The sequence below is a fragment of the Gadus chalcogrammus genome, chromosome 23, assembly GCF_026213295.1.
Source record: "Gadus chalcogrammus isolate NIFS_2021 chromosome 23, NIFS_Gcha_1.0, whole genome shotgun sequence".
In the NCBI taxonomy this organism is placed as follows: domain Eukaryota; kingdom Metazoa; phylum Chordata; class Actinopteri; order Gadiformes; family Gadidae; genus Gadus; species Gadus chalcogrammus.
The window spans coordinates 13037970-13059387 of NC_079434.1; the positions used below are offsets into that span (position 1 = coordinate 13037970).

The window sequence follows — 21418 nt, forward strand, 5'->3', positions numbered from 1 at the left end:
ACACGCACACGCACACACACACACACACACACACACACACACACACACACATGTACATGCACGCACGCACGCACGCACTCACAAATACATATACACACACAAAGATACACACGCGCACGTCCCAACACACACACACAAATACAAACAGGCACCCACGCATGTACAAATGGGAAGCAAAACATCACCAAAACATTCTTCTAAGCATTTCTTTATGATATTGAGAGGAACATCTAAATAAAGTGCTTCTGACCATCATACACCACGCCTGCAGACGATAACAACGTTATATCCAATGTGATGATAGGAAGGCTCTATGTGCCAAATGAATCTACAAATCTACATCGGTGCACTAGACAGCCGACCAACATGAGAGTAACAAGAGGGTGAGGGAGAAGGAAAGCCGAAGTGTGGCACTGACTGGGAGGACAGACGCTGTCGTCCAGAGCCTCGCCGCCGTTGGAAACGCTGTCGTCTTCATCAGAGTCTTCATCCTCCTCCTCCTCACTGTCCATCTCCTCCTCTGAACACACACATTACCATCAGATGAATCAGGGTTCCGCAGCAGAAAGCACAGGACATGAAGGACAAATAAATACATAAAAACAACTGAAATAAACGGTGAATAAATAAAGAAAATGAACAGGAGGATTTGTGAATGAAAATGCTCACATGCACTCACACACACAGACACTTTCAGACGCACACACACGCGCACACACACACACACACACACACACACACACACACACACACACACACACACACACACACACACACACACACACACACACACACACACACACACACACACACACACACACACACACACACTCGCACCCTTCTCCCATTCACCTTCCTCTTCACCCGGTTCCTTGGCTTTGACCCGCTTGATCTTCTTCTTAAAGACTCGAGTGAGGAAGTCTGCAAACGGGTGGTTCTTTCCCACCGAGACTTGGAGGGCGGCCATCATCGCCTGGTCGCTCTCCTGCAACTTTCCAATGTCATCCCGCTTGGATTCCAGCTGCTCCCCACACCCATCCAGTTGGTCCTGTAGCATGGAAGAGACCAGGACTACATTGATATACTGGGCATAGGGACGTTCGATCCTTACACACCTGTTGGGCCGTGTGATTGGACGATCAGTATTTCACTGACCAATGGGAGATTCCAGTAAATCTAAACTCCATCTTCTTAACCACTTCCTTCGGCAACAACTATTCAGTTTCCGATTCAGAGTTTCTCTCTGGAATTCTAAGGCTTAGTTCCTCACAGTCACATAGCAGCAACAACGATCACGATAACAAAGTAAAAATAAGTAGTAGCATCAATAAAATATCACAATAATAAATACAAAAGCTAATAATAAATAGAGAAACTAAAACAGTGAGAACAAGAAGTGATACAAAGGATAAAGTGAGTGTGGCTCATTGGCTCACATACATTCGGGGGATCCCGTACTGGAAGACCAACCCCCAGTGCCAGCCCCCCTGCCCCCCTACACACACACACACACACACAGCGGCCACCCCGTACCATGACGTCCCTCTGGTCGTCCCTGTGCGCCTGCAGCCTCCCCTGCAGCGGGCTCTGGCTGTCCTCAAAGTCCTGCAGCAGCAGCAGCTCCTGGAAGAGCGTGACGTGCTGCAGGTCGGCCCGCTTCACCTGGCAGTCCAGCTCCAGCTTCTGGTGGCGCAGCAGGCGCAGCTCGCCGTCGAACCCGGCCCTGGCCTCCGCCATCTGGGAACAAGGGAACGTGGGAAATGGAGTATGTTATACGGTTGAGGCGACAGAGGAGAAAGAGCTTCCCCCCGGTAGAATGTATCCAAAATTAATATTTTTCCCTGAAATGTTGTATGTTGATCATCTTTAGTCCATGGTATTAGTACGTCCTAATCTTTTTTTTTTTTTTTTTTTTAAATCTAAATGGACGACATATATGTAAAAGTACAGTTTTTGAATATATGAATATGTATATATTTTATTTTACATAATATCTATACATATATACATATATACTCATCACCCTCGTACAACAACAATCAAGCAAGCCACTGGGCAATAGCCCAGCTCCAACAATCTTCCATCAGTATGGAACGTCAACAACAGCATTGGGTCTAGACTCTAGAACAATATCTATACCTGCTCCAGAAGGCAGTCTTGCTCGTACGTCAACCGGATCTCCTGCTCCATCCTCAACTCCTTCTCAAGCTCCGTCGCGACAGGCATTGCCGATGGCATTGGAATATCGTTGCTCTTGACTGCCGAGTAGGGAGTTCCATCCTCTTCCTCAGCTTCGTCCTCCTCTTCCTCCTCCTCTGCTCCCAGCATCTCTTGCTCCAGCTGTTCTAGAAAGGTCAGACCTTTCCCTTCCTGTGTCTGATTGGTGGGCCTGGTGAAAATTAAGGATTTCATGACTTATCTTAAACTTACAACAAATCCGTTTCACCGAAAACTGAAATCAGCCTCTGCAACATCAACTCTGTTTCTTTGCGAAAAACCCCAAAAAGTATGGTTGTGGACATCACTGGTCAGCGATTTACATTCCCGATCAGTCCCATTCAAACCAGTAACGTCAATGGTCTTAGTACACTGTACATTTGAGGTTCTGGCTGCTGAGAACCGTTAGCTGAAACCGAGATGTTAGCGGTTCCCCACTCACCCGTCAGCTCGCAGGGCTGCGTAGCGCTCCAGGGTGGCGCGGCTGTACTGCAGCCGTCTCTCAGGCACCTCCTCCGGGCGCAGGACCAGCGGGGCCGGCACGGGGAGGACCAGGTGCGGCGGCAGCTGCTGCCCGACCCGCTGTAGCCGCCGGGACCAGCGGCGCTGTCGGGACACCAGGCGCACCTTGGCATCCCGCAGAGCCACGACGCGAGCGTTCATCTCCGTCTTCTTGGCGTAGACCTGGGAGGGAAGATGGGTGGATGGATGCAAAATGCATAAAACTGAGTTTCTTGTGTTGTCATTGCACAGCACAGGGAAACTGAGTAATTGGAGGAATAAGGCAGGATAGAATAATTGATGATAAATCCTATTATTGGTTGAAATGTTCAGCCTGCCAGCACGGACTGCAAATTAAGGTCACCTTATTTGCAGCTGTAGTCTTCCTAACTAGAATCTGATTCACAGTAAAGATTGATTTAGCATTGTGTATAGAAGAGGTGAGTCCTAGTACTGATCATAGAACTGAATGAGCCAACAAGGTGCAACAGTAAGATGCTCCTGTTGCTACCTGGCCTTCCAGCGTCACCAGATCGGCCCTCTTTTTATCGGCGCTGGTCCTCAGGTGCTCCGGCACGCTGTAGTCCTTGTCCGTCTTCAGTTTGAAGTCTCCCATGTTCTCTATGGCCTGCTGGATGGCCAGCACGTCGGCAGGGTCCTCGCAGTTCTCATCCGGCTTGGCGGCATAACTGAAAGAGATATGATAAAAAAGGGACCGTTTCAAACAACATAACTCAGGGAATCTCATTCATTTCTTCGTCCCAACATTACTGTATCATTTGATCTTTAAGGGAATCTTTAATAAGATTCACGTTAAAGGGGAACCGTCCCCCTAAGCTCGTTGATTCTATAAGAGAGTAACTGCCAGCGACGTCAATTACATTACCACGAGTAGAAAAAGGAATAAAGGTCATTGGCTTCTTTTGACCAGGGCTTTTTTTTCTTCCCCTTCTAACGCGAGCAGCCGATATGGGTGTGGCGGTCACGATGCAAAGCTCACAGTTCGGCCCACTTCTTCTTCCAGGTGTCGATCTGCGCCTGGGCTCGCTCAGCCTTCTCGGCCGCACGCTGGAGCCTCTCTGCCTGCATGCCGGCCACCTTGGGGCCCCCAGGCGTCCCCGTGGAGAGGTGGGAGGCGTGCTGTCTCTCCCCGGCCGCTGTCAGGACACAAACCCACTCTGTATTATTCCATGCACTGATATTTTTTCCAGAGGTTGATAGTTGAACGATTATTTTACTTACATAAGCATGTTAGACGTCGTAAATGATGAGTCTAGCATATAATAGTATGAGTTAAAGTAGATGTCTACATTTTTCTTAGAACAGCAGGATACCTATTTGTACCTTATTTGCGATTTGAACATTTTCTATTTGAACATTTTCTATTTTCTTAAGCGGACATTTCAAAGGTCTCAGTTACAAAGTGTTTCTTTGGAGAGAAATGCTTAGTAAATGCACCACGTTTTCAAACTCAAAAATAATCGTTTGAATAATCGTGATCTAATATTGACCAGAATAATGGTGATTATGATTTTTTCCCTCATCGAGCAGCCCTAGATAAAAGATCTATATATATATCTATGTCACCGTCTTTCCTGCCGCCGTCTTTCCCGGGCTCCATCCTGGACCCCCGGCGGCCCTGCGTGCCGGGCTGTCCCGGGCCGTCCCTGGCCCCCCCGGCGCCAGAGGCCCCGTGCCCTCTGACCTCAACCTGGGCCGGCAGGCGGTATGTGCTGACACGGTCCTCGCTTTCCACGGCTGACACCGTTATGGTGTCCCACGACACCGCGTCCCGGAACCTGCCGGGGTGGCGGTGCAGAGAAGGGAGGAAGTTAACAGGAGCACCATAAGTTAACAAGAGCACCATTACTAAATCATTACTAGACCATGAGATAACTGTTAATTCAATGTTTATTACTGTAAGAACTTATGTTCATTAATGGTTAAATAACGCACCGGTCTTGTAAAGTGTGCATTCATTCACTTCATAAATTAGGAATTTTAGGTTTGCTGTCCTATAAAATGTGTGTGGAGTATAGAGGTGTGTGTTGTGTATGTGTGTGATAATAGAGTTGTGTGTTGTGTATGTGTGTGTGATTATAGAGGTGTGTGTTGTGTATGTGTGTGATAATAGAGTTGTGTGTTGTGTATGTGTGTGATAATAGAGTTGTGTGTTGTGTATGTGTGTGTGATTATAGAGGTGTGTGTTGTGTATGTGTGTGTGATTATAGAGGTGTGTGTTGTGTATGTGTGTGTGACTGTAGAGTTGTGTGCTGTGTGTGTGTGTGTGACTATAGAGTTGTGTGCTGTGTGTGTGTGTGTGTGTGACTATAGAGTTGTGTGCTGTGCTTGTGTGTGTGACTGTAGAGTTGTGTGCTGTGTGTGTGTGTGTGTGACTATAGAGTTGTGTGCTGTGTGTGTGTGTGTGACTGTAGAGTTGTGTGTGTGTGTGTGTGTGTGTGTGACTATAGAGTTGTGTGCTGTGTGTGTGTGTGTGTGTGACTATAGAGTTGTGTGCTGTGTGTGGGTCACCGTTGCTGCAGTTTCTCCAGGGCGATGGTGTTGCGCTCCTGCTCCCAGGCCAGCTCTCTCCTGGTGGCCGCCACCCGCTCCTCCGTCTCCCTCGCCATCGCATCGCGCATCTGCCTCTCCTCAAACTCCTGAACGCACACACACACACACACACACATAAACACACACGCACAGACACATATTATTTGATGTTATATTTTTGCTTAATCTGTTCGTTAAGTGGTTTTGATTTTATCATTCCATCACTCTTTCAGTCCACAAGAACTGACGTGCTAGTGATGTCATCACAGTGATGTCATCACATGATGATGATAATGATGATTATATGAACAGGGATCAAAGCCAACGAGGTGCGAGTCGGTAGGTGTGTGTGTGTGTATACCGTGCGGGGCAGGCGGACCCGCTCCGGCAGACCGTCGTTCAGCCTCAGCAGCTCCCTGAAGCGTTTCCTCAGCTGGGTCATCTCCCCACGCCGCCCCGTCTTGCTGGCCTCCGCCTGCTGCTTCAACCGGTCCAACTCCAGCCGCTGCTTAGCCGTCTCAATGCTGAGAGAGAGACAGAGAGAGACAGAGAGAGAGAGAGAGAGAGAGAGAGAGAGAGAGAGAGAGAGAGAGAGAGAGAGACAGAGAGAGACAGAGAGAGACAGAGAGAGACAGAGAGAGACAGAGAGAGAGAGAGAGAGAGACAGAGAGAGACAGAGAGAGACAGAGAGGGAGACAGAGAGAGAGACAGAGAGAGAGACAGAGAGAGACAGAGAGGGACAGAGAGAGACAGAGAGAGAGACAGAGAGAGACAGAGAGAGACAGAGAGAGAGACAGAGAGAGAGAGAGAGAGAGAGACAGAGAGAGAGAGACAGAGAGAGAGAGAGAGAGAGATACAGAGAGAGAGAGAGAGAGAGAGAGAGAGAGAGAGAGAGAGAGAGAGAGAGAGAGAGAGAGAGAGACAGAGAGAGAGAGTTGTGGAAACGACAGAGAACTCTAATTCAGACAAACTTTGATTTTGTGGTGACATCATCGGTTCTTGTGAGAGAGAGAGAAGGACGGGGAGAAAGAGGGCAGGAGATAATGACTGGAGACTGTCTGCCTATCTAGTGACTCACCTGTATGCCGCTGCGTCCTCAATGTCTACCGCCTGTCCCTCCATCTCGACACCCTCCTGCCACAAAGTCCGGGGGAAAGTTATATATATAAATATATAAATTATATATATATATATATATATATATATATATATATATATATATATACATAGCGTCATGAGGTCACATTTTGCTTGACGGGCGAGGTGGAAGAGAAGAGTGTGTGTGTGTGTGTGTGTGTGTGTGTGTGTGTGTGTGTGTGTGTGTGTGTGTGTGTGTGTGTGTGTGTGTGTGTGTGTGGAGGGGGTTGGGTAGTACCCTGGGCGAGGGCACTTTGGCCCTGGGACTCTCTCTCCCGGGCGGGCTGTGCTCCCGGGGGAGGGGCACGCTGAGGGAGAAGATGTTGCCGTCCTCGCCCGCCGTCAGCACGAAGCGGCCGTCGTGGCTGAAGCGGGCGTGCCGCAGGTGGCCGTACTGGTTGTCGTGGAGACTGAGGCCCCAGTAGGCCCCCAGGGAGGACAGGCTCCGCTGGTCCGCGGGGCCCAGCGGGTACGCCCGCAGGACCCCCGAGTGCATCCCACACAGCATCAGCTGCTGGTCTTCGCTGGGAGGTGGGGGGGCAGAGAGGTGAGAGAGAAGGGAGGGAGGGGGGAGAGGGGAGGGGGAGAGGATGGAGGGAGACGGGAGAGAAGGGTGAGAGGTGGGAGGAGGAGGCAGAGGGGAGGGAGAGAGGATGGAGGGGGGAGGGAGAGAGGATGGAGGGGGGAGGGAGAGAGGAGGGAGAGAAGGGTGAGAGGTGGGAAAGAGGATGGAAAGAGGAGGGAGAGAGAGGGAGAGAGAGGAGGTAGAGAGGATGGGGGTGCCGGAGGGGCGGGAGAGAGGAGGGAGAGAGGATGGAGGGGGGAGGGAGAAAGGATGGAGGGAGAGAGGAGGAAGGGAGGTGGGAGGGAGGAGGGAGAGAAGGGTGAGAGGTGGGAAAGAGGATGGAAAGAGGAGGGAGAGAGAGGGAGAGAGAGGGAGAGAGAGGAGGTAGAGAGGATGGGGGTGCCGGAGGGGCGGGAGAGAGGAAGGGTGGAGGGGTAGACAGAGAGGAGGGTGTTGAAGTGTGTCGGTGCTTGAAGAGTGCATTTATGTATAATGCAAAAAGTTAAGTTTGATTGTATAGAAGCAACCAGCAACTACTGGACTTTTTTCCGCATTGATTTTTCTATTGATTTTTTCCCTCATAATATCCTTCTTCTATTGCTCCTGTTTAAAAGTTCTGGAGACGCTGTCAAATCTAAGTTGAAGTAGGCCTGGGGTTGAGGCTTGTTTGGATTCAAATTTTGATAAATTGCAAATTAAACATGGCTTCTGTACGATAATATATATTACATGAAACATTAGGGGTAAGAGACAGGAGTGAATACTGTGATCTCCCAGGGTTTATAAGTTGGTTATTAGCCTTTCAATCACTGTTCTAGTATTCCTAAAAACCAAACTAATACATACATAGAAATTGATAGGATGATTGTGATCAGGGGCGAATTCACGGAGCACACTGGGGTGGCACTCGCCCCCCATAAATGTGACTGACCACCTTGAACGGCTACTAAATCCTAAAGCATGTAAATGCTTTACTTCTTTTTTATATTTTTACTTGCAAAACATTCACTGCACCACTCTGCAAAGGCTGTGGTTTGTGATCTTGATCAAGCCCCATTCTCAATAAGTCTGGCCACAACATTGGCGGTGAAAGAGCCGGGCAAGCTGTGCTTGGGTACCTGAAGGACACGGTGTGGATGGGGTCGCCGTCTGCATTGTGAACCGCCAGGAATGCGAAGGGCTCGTCCTGGGGCTCCCCCTTGGGGTCCCGGTCTTGGTCCTCCTCAGAGAACCTGCAGTGGTACAGGAAGCCTGAGTCGTAGCCCCCCTGGAAGAATGAGTTTTTCGGTTTATTAGGGTCCGTTCTTTCAGCCCGACCCTCCATCGGTGTTCACGGGGCGACCCTGTGACGGCGGCCTACCATGGACAACCAGAACATGCCGGGCTCAGAGCGGAAGCCACAGAACAGAGGACTAGGGGGTTCAGGGATGAAGATAGGAGGTAGGTCTCCTTCGTCGTCCTCCTCCTCCTGCAGCTCCTCCTCTGTGGGCTCTAGGCCCTGCTCCTTCGCCTTCCTCCGCCGCTCCTCGCTCTTGATCCTCCTCGCGTCCTTAATAACTCGGCGACGGGCCACTTCTTCTTCCCTCTGAAGATCACACGCACACACACACACACACAAACATATACTCTTTTCTCATTTCTTGTCGTGTCGTTTCTCTTGTGTTTTTGTATTGCTATTGCACTTTGGTTCGATTCAGGTCTGTATTATTCCACCAATTAACAAAAGACACAGAACACGTCACAAAGAACACAGATGCACATAAACACAAACCACAACACATGAGACGTGGGGACTGAGTTTGTGGAGGGCATTGATGTGCAAAGGGCACAACACTCTTCCCAAACTGAGCCTCCGTCTAGATCAGTGCCCTGTATCTGCGGCCAGCCGGAAGGAGGATGACGACGGTGTGTAGAGGCACGTCTTAAGGTGAGGTGACGGAGTAAAGCACCTTAATGCGAGACCTGATGCTCCTGAAGTGGAAGGTTCTGGTGGGCAGCCCAGACAGGCGGTACGTCTTAGCGGTGTTCTGGTCCACTGGCTCTGGAGGCTGCACCTCCACCACATGGCCACTTCGACAGAAAACCAGGAGAGTACTCTTGCACTGAGGACGAAAATACACAGAAAACACCCCATGATAGAGACCTAGCATGAAGCACACCCAGAAGGCTGGACCTGGACCTTTGAGGTTATTTAAAGGTTGTTATGGGGGGGGGGGGGGAAACATCATCAGATGACGTACGTCAGAGTACGGGGACCACTCCAGTCCCTGGACCGGTCCCGGGACATTGATGAGACCAATGGGCTTGTACTCCTCCCCGACGGCGAAGAAGAACACAGTGCCTTCCTCGCTCTGCAGACAAACACAGACAGGTCCAAGGAAAGACAGTCTTTATACGCCAATAAAGCTCCATCAGCTGTCGACACCGACATGGACGTAGCAGCCAAATTTTGGTGCTGGTTGTCTGTGGTCACCCATAAATGATTAGAAAGATTGATGCATCGTTTGCATTGCAGATATTACTGTTTACAGTGTAAAAAAGAAATGAGGACCTGATGAAATAAACTGAACAGAACGGTTTCTATCCACCCTAATGGCCTCACCCCTGTGGCCAGCACCTCCCCGTTGCGCTCGTACGCGATGGCGGTCACAGGTGCATTGTGGGGCTTCAGGGCCTGTTTGAGGCGTAGCTCGGCGTCCCCGCTGCCCGCCAGTGCGTGCACCCCTTGGGGGTCTAACAGCTCCAGCAGCCGCACAACCCCATCCTGGAAGCCCGTCACCAGCAAGCCGCCTTTCTCGTTCACCTGCTCACAGTGAGGACACACCAGCATGCACGCACACGCACACGCAAAGAGTTTGTGGTTAACAACACACACACTGTGTAGGGTCGTCGTCTGTGTTTCTTACTACATACTATGATGGAAGAATGACCACCGTACAAAGTGTTGAGGCAGTACGTGCATTTGTTGCATGCGGTTTGTTATATGAATTGCATACACACACACACACGCACACACACACGCACAGACACACACACACACACACGCACACACACACACACACACACACACACGCACACACACGTTCACACAGACACACACACACACACACACACAGACCCAAGCATACCAAAGATGGAGCCCAGATGAGAGCAGTCCCGCCTTGTTTGAATTGGCTGCAGGTCAGTTCAGTTTTGGACAAAAAGTCAAAAACCTTGACGGAGCCTGCGGAAGAGATGATAGCATATGTACGTCATTCTTGATTATTGTGTGTGTGTGTGTGTGTGTGTGTGTGTGTGTGTGTGTGTGTGTGTGTGTGTGTGTGTGTGTGTGTGTGTGTGTGTGTGTGTGTGTGTGTGTGTGTGTGTGTGGTAGAGCTACTCCACTCACAGTCCAGAGCGGTAGTGGCCATCAGGTGACTTGCCCTGGAGACATCCATTCCCTGGATGACCCCCGCATGACAGGTAAACAGACACGTGGGCTCCTCAGACTTCAGACACAAAACACACATGGAAGAGAGATATTGTACTTCACATGGGTACCATGGATGACCTTTTCCACACAATGGTCATGATGGCGTCAGCTCTGCTGCAATTAAACTGAGTGTTATGGTTTCATCATCATCATCATCATCATCATCATCATCATCATCATCACCAGATGACTAATTTCCACCTGTGATTACAGAGAGGAAAATATGATAAATTGGCAGCTCACTCACAATATTGGAGAAGGAGAGATCCAGTCTCCAAACTCCCCCATTAGAGTCCTAGAATGTGAAAATAATTTGAGAGATAACATTGGCATTGACTGTTTTGAGACAAAAGCAACTTTTTTGCATGCGCAGTTAGCCATTGATAGAGTGTCGGGTGACCTTTGCCCTCTGACCTGTGCAAACCAGATGGAAGATTCTGGCACGGAGCTCTTGACCAGGGAGCAGAGGCTGGCGTTGCCCCCCATCCGGAGCTCGTTCATGGGCTCCATCTCAAACAGGCCGCTGTCGTTGCTTGCGTTGGCGGTGTTGATGATCTCAAAGTCCCACGTCTACAGCCACAAGCCAGGAACACCATTTGTATGGAATGGGTTTCAATAACTTCCCATACACACAAGCACTTTTCATTTGTAACGTGACTATCATTTGAGCAAACACCAACTGCTCCAAATATAAAGTAAAAGTACCAAGTATGATTTTTCATGATGGCCATATATAGTCACTTTTATTGTGAAAGGACCTGCGAAAGAATGCAGCCTACCCTGATAGCTCCATCCGCTCCTATGGACATGAGCTCGCCCTTGTCCAGGGAAAACTGCTGGATGGTCCCTAAGTGGCAGGTTTTCTTATTCTTGCGACAGACCTCCACCTTGATCAGACCCCCGTCCCACACCAGCATGTTGCCCCACTTTGAGCCCGACACCACCTGCCAGACACAGAGCATTAACATGAGGACGGGTATCTTAATCCATAAGGCCGTCATGGGCTCTATTCACCGAGCTGCCAATCCTGGATCTCAAACCACCTGCTACCTGGGAGAGGGTCCCTAACCCTCCCCCCACCCAGCTAGCGTTTCGAACCAACGGACCCAAGATGGCTGCTCTGTTAATAAGCCCCATGGTACAAATTTAAAAGAGAAATAATGGATGACAGGAAAGCCCTAAACTCCTTCGACAAAATATATTTTGTTGTTTGTCCATCAATTCATTACAATGATACAAAGCTAAAGATCATTACTGCTTAACAACATTTTAGTCTTATTTTGGGGTATGCTATAAGAAATGGAGGCTGCTCACACACACACCTTTCCATCAGGTAGTTCCACATAGCATTCAATGTCAGTGAGGGATGTCTTCCCAAACATTCCCAGAAGCCCTTGCAGCTTGAGGCCGGTAAACGTGCTGGCCATTTTCCAAAATCTATTTGAGCAAAGAATCACATACAGCAGAACAAATATTTTTGCAATCAAGTATCTCCAATAAACAACATACAAATATGTAGTGCGTCTCTATTACTATATGCTAATATGCACAGACTATCATGGCCACTTGCTTGATGTGTCCAGATCCTGAGGTGGTCATATGTGCTGGGTTTTCTGGCGAGAAGGTCACTCTGTAGACCTCCTGGGAGAAGGCCTTGCAGCGCAACACCACCTGCTCATGTTTCCAGTCCCAAAGGGTCAGCATGTAGTCGGGCGCACTGCCCATACTGGCCAGCAGGGAGCCGTCGGGGCTGAAATCCACGTAACTGTACGCTAGCGCTGTACCACCTGAAACACACAAAGACGCTCATTATAACTCACCATGACACGTGACGGCGCCTAAATATCATAGTTTGAACCTAGAAAAATAGTCCTGGACATGTTTAAGCATGCTTTCCCTTAAATGTAATTTCATATTTAACCCTTGAAAAATTATAAAGATTTTAATTTGTTCAAAGAAATCCATTTTAGAAAATTATTTGTTGAAATATTGTATAGAATATTGTTAAAAAATCGAATTGAACATCTACAATCTGTATTGGTCTGTATTTATCTACATGCAGACCTTTGGAATATACAATATATATCGAAAACACAGCTCAAATCTTGAGAGTAAATTGACCCCCATTAATGCAAGATGGGAAATTAGGGATCAGGCCACAACAATATTAGCTTATCCATTGGAACATAACTCCAGTCTGGTGATACGTATAGTAAACAATACATATAATATTGATGCAGCAGCAGCTTTGATTCGCTTGGCCTACTGTACCTCGCAGGATGCGGTAGGGCTGTAGTGAGGGATATTCGTAGACCACGATGAAAGGCTGGTGGCCCTTCTCTGCCACAGCAAAGTATTCTTTGCTGGGGTGGGACTATGGTGGAACACATAAACAAATACACACCTTAACAGAACAGATATACTTCATTACTCAAACGTCCCTAAATGCAGAAATGTCAATTCAGAAAAGTAAAAGCCCTGCCTATATTAATTCTATATTGTGCAATACAAAGCACGCATATAAATATGAATTTAACGTCTGCTAACTGAGATGTTCCATGACAGACATCCAACAAGTCTTAAAATATGTTTGCATTCTGACCTATCAAACACCTTAGAGAAGATTCAGACGGTGGTAGCGATTGGACACCAATTGGATATGACACAGCCAACCAACGGGCCTCATGTTGGTGTTTGTTTGGGGCGGTGTGCAAGTTCCTTTAAGGCTGCACCTCACCATGATGGCGCCGATCCCTCCGCCGCTACACGAGCGAAGGTAGTGCTGCTGCTTAGTGGGAATGTCCAGCATAACCAGGACGTTCCCCGCGATAAAGGCCAGGGTGCTCTCGTCCAGCAGCTGTAGGTTGGCTCTGCGTCCACAGTCATATCCGAACGAGTGACTTCACACATGATTTAAGGATCCAGGCTCAGCTACAGATCGGGCATCAAAATGTAAGAGGCTGAATGGTTAAAGGTGACAGATTATACCACCAGGGGTGATTAGCCGTTACAAGACGTTTTGAAAATCGGCCTCTTATGACATCACAAGTTGGCATGTCCACCTAGATGTATGCTGGTGATCCATTTTCAAAATGGCTTGTAACGGCTAATCTCACTCACACCTGGTGGTACAATATGTCAACTTCAAAGGTACTGTTCGGACAGGCTGAGTATCAACGTCAGGAAGGATACGAGAGGTTTAGTAGATTCTCAGGAATGTCTGAGTCTGGCGTTGCAAAGGGTTTGGAGTACAGTTCATCGTACTGGTAGTACATGTCGACAGGAAGCCTGGTGGCCACATCCTCCTCGTTCTCCGGCTGCTCTGGCGAGACCCCATTACTCTCAGCATCTATAGAGGGGAGTGGAGACGGGGGAAGGTCTGCATCACCAGGACTAGAAATAACTTTTAATGTGAAGGGTTTGACACCAGGCCTTGAGTGTTTGAATAGTATGCTGCACTGGCAACTTTGTTTTCACACACACACACACACACACACACACACACACACACACACACACACACACACACACACACACACACACACACACACACACACACTCTCACTCTCTTTCTCTCTCTCTCTCTCTCTCTCTCTCTCTCTCTCTCTCTCTCTCTCTCTCATACACACACACACACACACACACACACACACGCTCTCTCTCTCTCTCTCTCTCTCTCTCTCTCTCTCTCTCTCTCTCTCTCTCTCTCTCTCATACGCACACACACACACACACACACACACACACACACACACACACACACACACACACACACACACATAATCTTTGCCTAATTGCCGTATATATCTTGAATTGTACATAGTGACGAAAGGACTAACGATAACTTTTCATGCAATAAACGTAAATTACGTCGTCAATGTCGTGGTGAGATGGCGACATTGTGTTAGATGGTGCACTGCATTCAATCGTTAATAGAATGTCCAGCCCGACGATAACATGTGATACAAAGAAATCTCACATTTTAACAGATATGCGATGCTTTTTATTTTTGTTTAAGGTTAATTACCTTGTTGTGCTCTGGGTAAAACATTTGTTTGGGTCTGGGTTAAGCCATCGTCCGAGGCCATCTTTGTTTGACTCGTTGCCCAGCAACCGTAACGGTCCTAACACACGTGCTAGTTTACCACAACATTGGACCTATTAAAGAACCACAACCCTATCCCTTTGTCGTTTTGTTTTCAATTCGTTTATATGTGTTATATAATTAGTTCCGACCAAGTAATTTGATTTGATAAGAGGCATACCATGAGTGTTGATATAGAGTATAACAGCACTGGGACTTTTAGTCATTATTGAACGATTCATTAAGCCTAATCTATCATTGTCCATTTTGGAGTGGCTGAATGACTCTTTAGTCATTGAACTAGTGAGCACAATAGGAAAAGTCAGCCTGTACCTTCGAATGATCTTTCAATGCGTTTTGCATGACTACTGCGACCCTCACGGTTAGAACGCGTGGTGGGATCCTGGGTACCACGAAAGAAGGCCAACAGCTCCTCCTGGAGGCCGGGAAGGAGAGAAAAGGGGGCCGTCAAGAGCACATCACTCTCATTTGACAGTTAAGTGTTAAAGTAGCAGGATAATGGGTTGATTGTAAATTAATAAACAACGGAGATTGTTTTCCACAACTCTTTTAAGTTGGCATTTAATACTTTGAATCAACAAAATAGTTTGAAGTAACAAGAAACACGTACACAACCTTTCTCTCGCTCAGCCCCTTTCTCTCAAAAATAATTAAAGCCTTTGGTCACAATATCAATAACAACATAAAGGTATGCAAAAGACAAGTGCATACACAGTGTTCTCAAAGAAAAATCCTGCACGATTGGAAATATTTAGATATTTTTTTGTGTAAACCAAATAATAAAATAAAACTATTCATAAAAATAGAAACAGCCCTGTTATTGAACTTAAGTGAGGACTACTAAATCCCTATTATGCTTATCAAATAAATTAGATTAAAACATGACATAAAAGCAAAGAATGTCTCTTTCTCAACAGGTGTGTTGTCCAAATATCCATTACAATTGATTTATCTTAACAGATTGTTTCTTGGAAAGAAATTGGTACACTTAGTACATTTGTTCAAGGGAAACCAAACTAACACTTTTTGTTTACATCAGGTTTTGATGTTTGACATTCAACATCGCAACAAGGTCTTCGGTAGACCACATCTAAATAGATAACAGAGCGAGAACCTTTACACCAAATGTTGAACAATTCCACTTAAAACATTAAAACAAAGTCATGCCACCAGGGTTTATTTTGGCATTCAGGTGGTGGGCTTTCTTATTGATATCGTTTTCTATTGTCTCCTCTATATCAGCATTTAAACAAACAAAGAGTCAAATTCTTGGTCACAGCTATGGGATCACACAGTGTTGATGACGACAAATACAGACACAATCGTCACAAAGGACAGAAACAAAGAAAGTAAGGCAAATTGCTGCACTATGCTGGATCCATGTTTCCATCAGTCTACTTTGTTTTTCTCTGTTAATTCTTAAGCCCAATGTGCTTGTGCGCCAGATTTTGCAATAAAACATAAATTATTTTTTAACACGTCGTCCGTTCTCAATAGTGCAAAGGTACTCATATCAATACAGTACTAAATACAAATTCATTACTCAATAATCAAATGGAAGGCCCTTGCCATCATAACCCTGGATGAAGGCATCGCTAAATAATGAAGAAGGCATCGGTAAGACAGGTGTTATCTATGGCACAGTGTTGTGGAAAGGGAGACTCAGGGATCCTCATTATTGCAATAAAAAAAAAAAGGACACAAACCGTACCCTTCATTCCCCTTCCAAACAGGCGAGTCACGACAACAGGTCAAAAGAGCAACGTGGACGGTCCAAACATGGCACTTTGGAGATCGGGTTTCTCCGGTTTGGATCACATGATGGTGACCCTCTCGGGGGACACCTGCAGGGCCGAGGGGCCCGCGGAGGGGGGCTGGGTCCAGAGCGAGCGGGCGGCCCGGCCGTCCTCGCCGCCGCGCCGGATGCGGTGGAGCTTGCAGGCCACGCAGGGGAGCAGCAGCAGCACCTTCCCCAGGATGACGCACACGGGCAGGGCCAGCGCCACCACAAAGTTAGGGGGCAGGTAGAAGCGGTAGGCGTCCTCCTCGAAGGCCCGCTTCCAGCCGAACAGCAGGCCATGGAAGGTGGCGATGAGCAGCGCGATGTAGCCCAGCGTGGACTGCAGGGGAGGAAGTTTCATTCGTCACTCTTTCCCTTTCGTCCTTTCGGACATGTGGGGTCTATGTGTCATCGTTGTTTATTTGAATTATTTTTTATTTGTTCCCTCTGAGTGCTGTACCTGAATGAAGCTGAACTCCCGCCAGTTGAGGGCGCTGTTGACGGAGGGGATGGAGGTGATGGCCAGCAGGGAGAGGAGCCCCAGGCTCATGATCCCAAAGGAGAGGTACATCTCCACTCTCCACACCTCCTCCTCGTTCCAGGAGTTCTCCACATTGGCGTGGACCTGCAGACCACACGGCGAGAGGAAGAGGGCAGGGAGGCATTAGCAAACACTGACCGGTCAAATCAGGTCCATACTATTGGTTCTACAGACCCAGACCACAGGCTCAAAGGCAGACGTTTAGAACTAAGATTTGACCAAACCACTGAAAGAGTTCAATGAAGCAAAAACAAAGTAATTTAGGTAAGACATCAGATGTTTATGCCTGTTTTTTTTTACAATATTTTTGTAATAGTTTAAAATAATCAGATGAAATGCTTGCATTCCTTGTGGATAAACTATAAAATTAAATATTTTTCAGGATTGGTGGGCACTGCCACAACTTGTAAAGTAGCAAGGACATATGCAACATAAACAAGTTGACAGCTAATTCTACCAAAACAGGTGTGAGAAAGAGTCTAAGACATTACCTGCTGGTAGGCCATGTTGAGCAGCAGGTACCGCTCCGACCTCCTCAGGGGCAGGCAGAGGCTGTAGAGGACGTGCACGCCGGCCAGGAAGAAGGCCAGCAGGCCCAGCTGCCGGCGGCACTGCAGCCAGCCCTCCAGCCAGTGGGGGAAGCGGCGGTACTTGGTGCCGTGGTACAGCTGATGGCCGGCGGCCAGCTGGCCCGCCAGGTACACCAGCGCCAGCAGGGTGATGGCGACGGCGGGCAGCGTGCGGTTCACCATCTCCACGGGAATCTTGTAGAAGTCGCTCTGGCCCCGCTTGGAGTACGGGTGGACGACGTCCCGGGCGAAGGAGTAGGCGAAGAAGAAGATGGAGAGGGCCACCGAGGACAGCACGGGGCCCCTCCAGGCCGGGAAGAGCCGCACGGGGATGTTTTCGATGTCCCGCGCCGACGACAGCGCCCCCATGTCCACGGGCTGGAAGTGCAGCCGCCGGGCCAGCTCCATCACGTGCTGCCGGGCCTCCAGGGAGTCACTGCAGATGAACACCTGGCAGGGGGAACAAGACGAGGACAAGGCCTGGTGGGTCACACACGTTGCCATGGTAATGCTGCATCTGGTGTACCGGGCGGCTCTGAGCCCTTGACCTGATATTCACCTCAAGAATCACGAGCCGAAATGAAGGCGATAGCGCATTGTTAAAACTGCACCCTATTGGCTTGAGTTGTAGGTTTATTTTTATAGTTTCCCCACGGTATAAAACTATGCATTAAACAATATAAAGAGGCAAATTCCATGGGTCCATCGACTTGTGCATAGGCGTGTTTTATTCCTGAGAAACTTTCTAGTTCTGATATGTTTGACTGGACAGATTAGCTGCACTAGAAACATTACACAGTGCAGGGGTTAATATGCTTTTACCTTTGATAAGTAATCTGGCAGTGAAACCTGTGAGTTAATCTGCAGCTCACGAGTCAGGGGCTGCTGTATCATTCAAACCGTGCATCAATTAAAAAGGAATTAAACTCTCTAGAGATAGGAAAACGTGGGCAGCTCTGTCGACTACTTCTGCCCAAGCTCAGACGATCCTCATCTGTTCGGTAGACCTTAGGTACAGCACGCTGCTCTGGATGACAGTATCCAGATATACATATCTTCAAGACCTTTCCCTAGAGTAGGCTGCAAAGCAACCCCCCATTTGAGTCACACTGCCCTATTTGGCCCGTGCCTTGGACTAATACAAGACACAAAGTGCCATTGGTGGCGAGTGCATCAGTCTAACCGCAGTACAAACACCAGTGAGAGTCTGAGCTGGTTATTGGCGCACCTGCCTGCTTGCGTCCTTGGGGCAGATCTGCTGCATGGCCCAGGCCGAGATGACGTTGAAGCCCTTCACCACCACCGCCTGGGGCAGCAGCGAGGCCAAGTACTCTGCGTTGGACTCGGGGAACTGGTTCACCCGCCGGTTGTTGCTCACGTCCACCAAGATCTTCCCTGGTGGACGGCATGGGAAAGCGTTCAACATGTTAGCTGGCAGAGCATGGATGGAGCGTCACTGCAGTGAGACCTGGGATTGTTTCCAGATACGTAATTATTCATATTGTTTGTACGGGTATGGCTTCAATATACTGTGGCGGCTACGATTAGGGCGGCCAACCCTCCCGATTTGAATGCTTACAACGTCTGATGGGGTCGGCATTCAGCGACGTGAATCAAATCTAGGAGATTTGTGATGATTGTTATGAAAGAAATGATTCATAAACATATGTCATCGATCGAATAATGTGCAACATTGTTATTATGCATGAGCATCGTGCATGACTTTCCCAAAAGGCACGTTTGAGCATTCGGTGAGCAGTAATAGTGACTGTTACAACTCCCCATACGACTCCTATAGGAACCAGTTCCTTTATTATTATTATGGCATGTGTTGCGTGTCTATATCCTTCTATCATCCTTTCTTTCTTCCTCCCTTATTTCTTACTTACCTCCATCCCTACTCCCTCAACTCAATCCCTCCCTCCCTTTCCCAGTCCCTCTCCTCCATCAACTCTCTGCCCCTCCCCTCCCCTCCCTCCCTTCCAGTGCCTCCCTACCTCCCCCTCCCTCCCTCCCCCCCTCCATCCATCCAGTCCCACCCTCCCCTCCATCCACTCCCGACCCCTCACCTCCATCCACTCCCTCCCTCCCCCCCCCTCCCTCCCTCCCTCACCTTCCAGCAGGTGCTTGAGGTCCCAGAGCACGGGGTAGTGCTCGCGGCGGATGGCGAGGAAGACGAGGGGGGCCTTGGCCACCGCGTCCTCGTGGTGCGTCACGTCCACCACGTGGGGGAAGAGGTGGGCGGCGCGCTGGGGCTGCCGGCTGCCCACCACCACGTGGTAGCCCCCCCGCAGCAGCCTGGTGGTCAGGCACCTGGAGAAGTCGCCCGTGCCCAGGACGGCCACCGATGGCCGCGCCGTGTCCTCCACCGGGGAGGCGGAGTAGCCGGGGTTGTCCCGGGCGCCGCTTTTCAAGCCGTTGGAGGAGGAGGGGAAGGACGGCGGGTGGAGTTGGCGGTGGAGGTGAGAGGAGGAGGAGGAGGAGGAGCAGGCGGAGCTGGTGGTGGCGAACACGGGGCTGACGCCGTCCATCATGGAGATAGAATCCATGGTGCGCCCCTCTCTATCGCTCTCTCTCGGCTGAGGGGTGAACACTTGGACGGTACCTCTAGGGATATCAAAAAGGGTTAGAGTTCTGCCACACAACCAAGTTACCGCCTCACTTCTAGAGGACAAGGTTTAAGAGTCAAGGTTCACCACTGATAACTATATCAAAATCATTGGTGCAAATAAAACTATGCGTTTATAATTCAGGAATAAACCATTTGAATTGTAAACGGTTGTTTTTACGTGTCTATGGAGATGGCAGTTGCACATATGGTTGACATCACATACAATTATTTAAAAGTCTATTTAATCAAACTAGACAAAAATCTATCATTTATATATTTTTTTATTGATGCGTGTTTTGTAAGGCATTGCAGTTTATTTTGCTTGTCCTTTTAGACGAGCTATATTTTCTATTCTAGCCTTATCAGATTATTCAATTCGATTGAAGAGAGTGAATATGCAATTGCCAGAAATCGGAGGTTTCGCCTCATCGTTAGGATATTCTTCACAGAAGTCTGGATAATCATCTACTGCCTATTTTGGCAATACTAGGCTGCTGTGAAGATGGTTCATCAATATGTGACAACCTACATCGTGGCAACAGTCAAATGCAGACGTAAAGGTTAATTTAGACGTTAATGGCGTTGTTGACTCGATGGAAAGGACGCAAATCAGGGATAATAAACATGTTGTCAAACAACAGCAAGCGGTTGTCTGTTACAATGACCTTGCATGCTCAACATCTGTGCACGATTTCCAAGGGCAGACGCATGCATTTGAAAGCCGTATTGTCTCGGGCACACTTCACCTGTAGAGCTAGAAGCGCACAACCAGCACGTTATAGGTCATGGATAACCTTGACACGCCAGGCGGACGCGGGAATAACACCGAATCTGTATTTTCATAAAGAGCAGCCTACTTAATCACAATGCAGATTTACCGGTCAGCGCCGCCAATAACCCCAATTCAATCTCACAACGCTATTTAAAAAAGAACACAATACAATATGTTTTGTAATAATGTTGACATATTATCGCCTAATTCAACACACCCACCTTACATCTCCTTGAATGATGCACTCATCGTGGAAGAGCTTAACACAGATGCCGGCTGGTCATCGCAGGTGGTAGAGAGGTTTCTATTTACAGAGGGTTTCCCCGCTTCTCCTCTGGATGCATGGGATTTGCCCTGTCAATTCACGCACTGACTTGCCGCGGGAATGACGCTGAAGCCCAGGGAAAGCATTCCCAGGCTGCATTCCAATTGTCCGTAAATCGCGACTTCTGCTAAACTCCTGCTAATGTTTTCTTCTATCGCCATTGTCAACTTGATGAAACTACTCGTCAAATCGGCCGCTGCATCAGCCTGGGGACTGAGGATGCAGCAATGTATCTTATCAGTAAGTATTTTAGCGATTCCTAGAGGGATC

General features: G+C 48.4%; 2 protein-coding genes across 2 annotated transcripts in view; both read right to left on the reverse strand.

Moving 5' to 3' along the window:
* Positions 1-14533, reverse strand: part of LOC130377676 (cilia- and flagella-associated protein 44) — an 18691-nt gene extending 4158 nt beyond the window's left edge. Inside the window, 28 exon segments of the mRNA XM_056584831.1 lie at positions 419-520; positions 838-1048; positions 1534-1737; positions 2140-2389; positions 2660-2901; positions 3230-3407; positions 3719-3875; positions 4306-4517; positions 5251-5378; positions 5633-5795; positions 6350-6405; positions 6647-6932; positions 8092-8240; positions 8334-8558; positions 8923-9075; positions 9214-9324; positions 9576-9776; positions 10102-10196; positions 10362-10461; positions 10693-10740; positions 10860-11015; positions 11225-11389; positions 11768-11882; positions 12016-12232; positions 12717-12819; positions 13183-13345; positions 13638-13794; positions 14473-14533. Of these exon segments, the coding sequence (XP_056440806.1) occupies positions 419-520; positions 838-1048; positions 1534-1737; positions 2140-2389; positions 2660-2901; positions 3230-3407; positions 3719-3875; positions 4306-4517; positions 5251-5378; positions 5633-5795; positions 6350-6405; positions 6647-6932; positions 8092-8240; positions 8334-8558; positions 8923-9075; positions 9214-9324; positions 9576-9776; positions 10102-10196; positions 10362-10461; positions 10693-10740; positions 10860-11015; positions 11225-11389; positions 11768-11882; positions 12016-12232; positions 12717-12819; positions 13183-13345; positions 13638-13794; positions 14473-14533 (4408 nt within the window).
* Positions 14534-15006: 473 nt separating this feature from the next.
* On the reverse strand, positions 15007-21355 carry LOC130377586 (metalloreductase STEAP2-like). Its single transcript, XM_056584744.1, has 6 exons — positions 21045-21355; positions 19554-20047; positions 18669-18835; positions 17363-17890; positions 16791-16955; positions 15007-16670 (listed from the first exon to the last, which is right to left on the reverse strand). Exons 2-6 carry the CDS (start codon positions 19987-19989, stop codon positions 16365-16367), a joined length of 1602 nt encoding a protein of 533 aa, XP_056440719.1. The 5' UTR covers positions 19990-20047; positions 21045-21355; the 3' UTR covers positions 15007-16364.
* Between the last annotated feature and the right edge of the window lie 63 nt (positions 21356-21418).

Excerpts from the sequence above, each read along its gene's own strand:
- LOC130377586 (XM_056584744.1), bottom strand. The coding sequence starts at position 19,989 with ATGGATTCTATCTCCATGATGGACGGCGTCAGCCCCGTGTTCGCCACC. Across the intron at positions 18,836-19,553 it reads CCTCAAGCACCTGCTGGAAG|GGAAGATCTTGGTGGACGTG; the intron begins GTGAGGGAGGGA and ends GCCGTCCACCAG. Across the intron at positions 17,891-18,668 it reads CCAAGGACGCAAGCAGGCAG|GTGTTCATCTGCAGTGACTC; the intron begins GTGCGCCAATAA and ends TCCCCCTGCCAG.